The following is a 6032-nucleotide window of genomic DNA, read 5'->3' as shown; positions in this document are numbered from 1 at the left end:
GTGAACCTCTTTCTCAATTCCTGCACATGGTGCAGATATGGCAATAACTTGGAATTCCTGGTGGCCCACTCTCTGCGTACCTAGTGCATGAGCAAATCTGAATCACCGATTACCAGCAACTCCTGAATGTTCATGTCGACTGCCATGTTGAGCCCTAGTATGTAGGCTTCATACTTTGCCATGTTATTGGTGCAAGGAAATCTGAGTTTAGTAGATACCGGATAATATTAATCCGTTTCTGATAGCAAAACTGCTCCAATGCCCACTCCTATGAAATTTGCAGCTCCATCAAAGAATATCCTCCAACTGTTGTATGTTTCGGTAATGTCTTCTCCTACAAATGATACTTTTTCATCAAGAAAATACATCTTCAAAGATTCGTATGCCTCTCCCACCAAATTTTCAGCAAGGTGATCTGCCAATGCTTGCCCTTTGATTGCCTTTTGAGTTACGTAGACGATATCGAACTCACTTAATAGTTTCTGCCATTTGGACAATTTTCCAATAAGCATGGGTTTCTGAAATATATACTTCAAAGGGTCCATCCTAGATTTGAGGTATGTAGTGTAGGCACAGAAGTAATGCCTCAATTTCTGAGCTATCCAGGTCAAAGGACAGCAAGTGCGCTCTAGTAGAGAGTACCATGCTTCGTAAGCTGTGAACTTCTTACTCGAGTAATATATGGCTTGATCTTTTCTTCCTGTCTCATCATGTTGTCCCAAAACACATTTGAAGGCTCCATCCAATACAGATAGATAGAGTAGCAAAGGTCGTCCTAGTTCTAGCAGGACCAAAACTGGTGGTGTGGACAAGTACTTCTTGATCTTGTCAAAAGCTTTCTAACAATCCTCTGTCCAACTTGTTTCGGCATCTTTCCTCAGCATCTTGAAGATAGGTTCATGTATGACTGTGGACTGTGCTATGAAGCAGCTGATATAGTTGAGACGTCCTAGGAAGTTCATCACGTCCTTTTTGCTCTTGAGTGGTGGTAACTCTTGAATAACCTTAACTTTAGATGGATCCAGCTCGATCCCTCGACGATTGACGATGAATCCCAATAATTTTCCTGCGGAAACCCTGAATGCATACTTGGCGGGATTCAGTTTTAAATTGTACCTCCTTAGCTTGTCAAAGAACTTTCTCAGGTCCGCTATGTGATCTGCGGCCCTTTTGGATTTGATAATGACATTGTCCACATACACCTCTATTTTTTTATGGATCATGTCATGGAAGATAGTTGTCATGGCTCTCATGTAAGTGGCCCCAACATTCTTCAGACCGAATGGCATCATCTTGTAACAGTATACATCCCAAGGTGTAATAAAAGTTGTCTTCTCTACATCTTTTTCATCCATCCAAATCTGGTGATAGCCTGCGAAGCAATCCACAAAGGATTGGAGTTCATGCTTGGCGTAGTTGTCGATCAAAATGTGTATGTTCGGCAGTAGGAAGTCGTCCTTGAGACTCTCTGTTTAAATCTCGGTAGTCAACATATACTCTGACCTTTCCATCCTTCTTCGGAACTGGCACAATGTTAGCTAACCAGGTTGGGTACTCAACCACCCTTAGGACTTTGGCCTTGATCTGCTTGGTAACTTCCTCCTTGATTTTCAAGCTCATGTCTGGTTTGAACTTTCTGAGTTTCTGCTTTACTGGCGGACATGTGGGATTAGTGGGCATCTTGTGAGCCACTATAGACGTGCTTAAACCGGTCATATCATCATATGACCATGCGAAAATATTCTCATACTCTTTTAGGAAGCAAATGTACTCTTCCTTCTCTGTTGGTGACAAGTGAATGCTAATGCGAGCCTCCTTGACGGTCTCAATGTCTCCCAAATTCACTACTTCGGTCTCGTCCAGATTAGACTTAGGCTTATTCTCAAAGTTTTCAACCTCCCTGACAATTTCCTTGGGTATCTCATCTTCTTCATCTGAATCACTATTGTCATGTTGTGTTGCCTCATTACATGTCATAGTCACTGGTTCATCAGGAAAGTAATAATAATGTTGTAGAAAGGAAAAGTGTAAAGATAGTAGTGAATAATAAAGAGCAAATGCATTTGATTAAAACTGAAAAATCATCTGGACAAAGTACGGCTCGATGAATCGAGCATTTATTTTGAAACAAGTAAATTTTAAAACAAATTTATGGGAAATCTTAAATGCCTAAAATGGCTACAGAAGTAAAATCTGCCAAGCTACCCAGGGACTCGGCGGGCTCGGGATGGTGTAGTGATCCAATTCTTGAGAACAGCTCCCTTCTTTGCGGTTTGAATTGTGAGGCCTTCTTCCTCCTCCTCCTCAATTATGGCACTGCAGTCCATGTCCTCATCCTCCAAGAAAAAATTCTTCAACCTAACTAGTGTTTTCTCTTCTGCAGTCCCCCATATCGTATCAACTTGGTTAAAAGCTTATTCCAAATGTGGCACTGGTTTCTCGAGAGGGTAGTACCATCCACGCCATGGAGGCGACCAATTTCTATACTTTTGCCATGTGTACTAGCATCCGATCCCAAAGGTGGTACCATGATTTTTTGACTGTATTGCTTTGGTGATACCTTGGAGGTTCTTTCCTAATCCTTTGCCGGGTTTATATCCAGACCAGGCCAATATGCTTTTTATTTTACTACTCTGCCATTTATCCTTCTAGATGGCGTTGACCCATTCAATATGATGATAAGTTTCCCCACCTAGCCTTCTTCTATGTCCAATGGTCGGGATGCTTTGACTAGTGCAAATGGGGTTACTTCCATCTCTGTAAATGATTACCTCCTGACGTTCCATTCTAACTTCATGGCTTGATGTAGTGTGGAAGGCACGGCTCCAGCGACATGGATCCATAGTCGGCCCAACAAAAGATTATATGAGGCTCAAGCACCTGAAACTCGACGTCGAACCAAGTTGGCCCCCTGTAAGCAAAGGTTGATTTCCCCGATCGTGGCCCTTTGGGACCCATCGAAAGCTTTCACGTTCATTATTCCTACTCGTATTTTATGAAAACCTTTGTCCAACATTTTCAGAGTGTCCAATGGAAAAATATTTAAGCTTGAACCTCCATCAACCAAGACCCTGGCAATGAATTTGTCTTCAAATTGCACTGTAATGTGCAATGCCCGATTGTGATTTAGCCCTTCAGGTGGTAGTTCATCTTCGTGGAAGATAATCTTATGAATTTCCAATACTTGCCCCACCATGTTGGCCATTTCTCCGCCAGTGATGTTATTGGGTACGTAAGGCTCGTTCAGCACTTTTATTAAAGCATTCTTATGTGCCTCTAAATTTTGCAACAATGACAGGATAGATATCTGAGCTGGTATTTTTTTCAGATGGTTAATGACGGAATACTCCTTTGCCTGTACTTTCCTCCATAGGTCATCTGGACCTGTCTCAATGATAGGCCGCCTAGTAGTGGCATCATTACTTGAACCTCCCAAATGTTCAGGTGTATAGACTCTTCTAGTTCTAGTCATTCCTTGTGCAGCGTCAAATTCCTCTACCTTTGCCTTCCTTTTTTGTCGAGCCTCAGCAACGTAATCCCAAGGTATTGCTTTTGAGTTGAATGGAGGTGTGGTCGATACTGTCGCAGTGAAAGGTGTGACCACTTCTACTTCAAATGGAGCGGGGGTGGCCGCAGGCAGAGCCACCTTCACCTCGAATGGAACTGATGCAGTTACCTCAACCTCGATTGGTGACTGAGTATGTACCACAATAGGAGTAAGTGTGACTACAACTTTAAAGTCATCACCTTCTCGAATAAGCCTAATCGACCCCTCAGGGTTCCATTCTTCATTCGTCTCTATCACATGTATTCCACCACCTCTACGATCAGGGAGGGGGTTGTCACGTATAATATATGCGGCTTCCTTTGCCTGTATGACCTTGTTATCAATTAGTGTCTGGATCTTATCCTTCAGTGTTTGGCACTCAACAGTGGTGTGCCCCTTCATGCCAGAATGGTATGCACAAGTTTTGTTAGGATTGACCCATTGGGATGGGTTTTCTAATGTCATTGCGGGAACAGGAGTGACGTAACACGTGTCTTTCAACCTTTCATACAACTGGTCTATAGGCTTAGCAATGGCAGTGTATTGTCTGGGTGGCTTGCGGTCGAAGTTGTGTCTTGGTCTTGGATAATTTTGGCAAGCTGGTGGTGATTGGAAGTGGGATGGCTGGGAGCTATAGGTGTGATAGACAGAGGCTGGTTGGGAATATGTGGGAGATAAAGGTTGATATGTAGGCATTGATGCTTGGTATGTGGGCAGAGGTGTTTGATACGGGGGGAGGTGTTTGATATGTGGGTAGAGGTGTTTGATATGTAAGTAGAGATTTCGGGCCTTGGGCCACCATTACTGCCCCAACATCTCTCTTCTTTGATATGCCGCCTAATTGTAATGCCTTATTTGTGGCCTGTAGTGCTTCAAAATTCTTTACCATCCCGCTCTTGATTCCTTCTTTGATTCTTTCTCCGAGTTTGATAATATCAGAGAATTTATGATTTTCGATAACCATCAACCTTTCATAATATTGCGGATCCTGTACTCTGACGAAGAATATGTTCATCTGTTCCTTGTCTAAGGAAGGCCTGACATTGGCCGCTTTCGACCTCCAACGAGTAGCATACTTGCGAAAAGTCTCAGTAGGTTTTTTCTTAAGATTCTGAATGTAGAAAATATCTGGTGCGTTCTCTGTATTGAAATAAATCGATCCATGAAATCCGACGTCGTACTTACCTAATTGGACCATTTCTTGGGATCTTGGCTGATATACCAGGACAAAGCATCCCCAGTAAGACTCCTCATAAAGAGCTTCATCTGGATCTTTTCATCTTTTCTGACCCCGACAAGCTTGTCACAATAGGTCCTTAGATGAACCCTAGGACCACCTATGTCGTCGAACATCTTGAACTTGGGAGGTTTGTACCCCTCTGGCAGTTCCACATCTAGCTGTATGCATAGTTCTTCATAGTTCAAACCTTCTATTCCTCTGTCTCCTTCAACACCCTGAACTTGGCTGGTTAATTTCTTGAGCTCTTCAGCCATGTTGTTAATGATCAAGTCTTTCTTAGAGGATTCCGGTGTATAGGAGATTGGTTGGGTAGAGTGAGGTACAGTTTCTATGTATATAGGTTTGCTTTGATGGGTGCCAGGGACTTGAGTGTAATGATGGTCGTTAGTGGAGTTTTGGGGATCGGGAATGGGTTGTGGTGTGTTTTGGGGAGTGTGGTAACTGGTGGTTGGTGGGTACTGAATTGGTTGAGGGTAATGTTGTGGTTGAGTCGGTATTGGCAATGGATTGAGATTTTGGGGTGGAGTTGCATATTGATTTGGTGCGGGAGGATTTTGTGGATGTTGGTTTTATGTGTTCTGGGGAGGTGCTGGGTTCTTTTTGTTTTGTTGGTGGATTTCGGGGATATTTAGGGTGAGGGATAGGTTTGCCAAGTTGCGGACCTACTCAAGCTCTCCCTGTAACTCTAGCATCTTTTGTTCCAACCTCAAAACTAAATCATTTGGCGTCGAAGTACTCCGACCATCTGAAGTTTCTGCATTTTCCACATTCTCTTTTCGAATACCACTTAAGTCGTCTATTTTTGCTTTTCCTCTACCTTTTGTATTGCTTGGAGGAGGAGGAAATGGAGGGCCTCTAGATCTGGTATGATACGTTGATGAGGCAAGTATGAGTGAACCAACCTAAGGGGATGGGAATAATCAAAATAAAGAAAAAACAAAAAAAGGTAACAAGTCAGTGAGGATTTTGAAATGTTTGCAGTATTTAAACACATATTGCGGAAATGTAAATTCGTGTCCTACTTTGGGAACCTCGTTGTACCCGAGGTAGTCCTAGCAACAAATAAATTTGAAGAACTTTAAATGCCAATAAATGCTTCATTTCATAATATAAAAATAGACGAATCCCAAAACGACACTAAGACAATAAAAAAGTAAGTCACTACTGGCACTTGGCCTTATTACATTTGGAAAACGAGTAAACCTAATCTATTTGGTATCAGAAGGACCATCCTTAGGTTTAATG

The 6032-nt window shown here is 42.5% G+C and overlaps 1 protein-coding gene across 1 annotated transcript; it reads right to left on the bottom strand.

Annotated features, from left to right (window-relative positions):
* Positions 1–227: 227 nt before the first annotated feature.
* Positions 228–5041, bottom strand: LOC138877683 (uncharacterized). Its single transcript, XM_070157310.1, has 6 exons — positions 4770–5041; positions 3806–4049; positions 3004–3694; positions 2206–2377; positions 1504–1900; positions 228–839 (listed from the first exon to the last, which is right to left on the bottom strand). The coding sequence occupies exons 1-6, from the start codon at positions 5039–5041 to the stop codon at positions 228–230; spliced, it is 2388 nt and encodes a 795-aa protein (XP_070013411.1).
* Positions 5042–6032: the final 991 nt, after the last annotated feature.

The sequence above is a fragment of the Nicotiana sylvestris genome, chromosome 9 (assembly GCF_000393655.2).
Source record: "Nicotiana sylvestris chromosome 9, ASM39365v2, whole genome shotgun sequence".
Lineage (NCBI taxonomy): Eukaryota > Viridiplantae > Streptophyta > Magnoliopsida > Solanales > Solanaceae > Nicotiana > Nicotiana sylvestris.
The sequence above is the reverse complement of the archived record's forward strand: the minus strand, read 5'-3'. Positions and strand labels throughout refer to the sequence as shown.

Bases quoted from the DNA above. Each gene is read 5' to 3' on its own strand.
- LOC138877683 (XM_070157310.1), bottom strand. From the start codon at position 5,041: ATGGCTGAAGAGCTCAAGAAATTAACCAGCCAAGTTCAGGGTGTTGAA. The intron at 4,050-4,769 runs GTATATCAGCCA...GTTGTATGAAAG, and splicing joins ACTGGGGATGCTTTGTCCTG to GTTGAAAGACACGTGTTACG. The intron at 840-1,503 runs GTCAGAGTATAT...GAGGATTGTTAG, and splicing joins TTCCGAAGAAGGATGGAAAG to AAAGCTTTTGACAAGATCAA.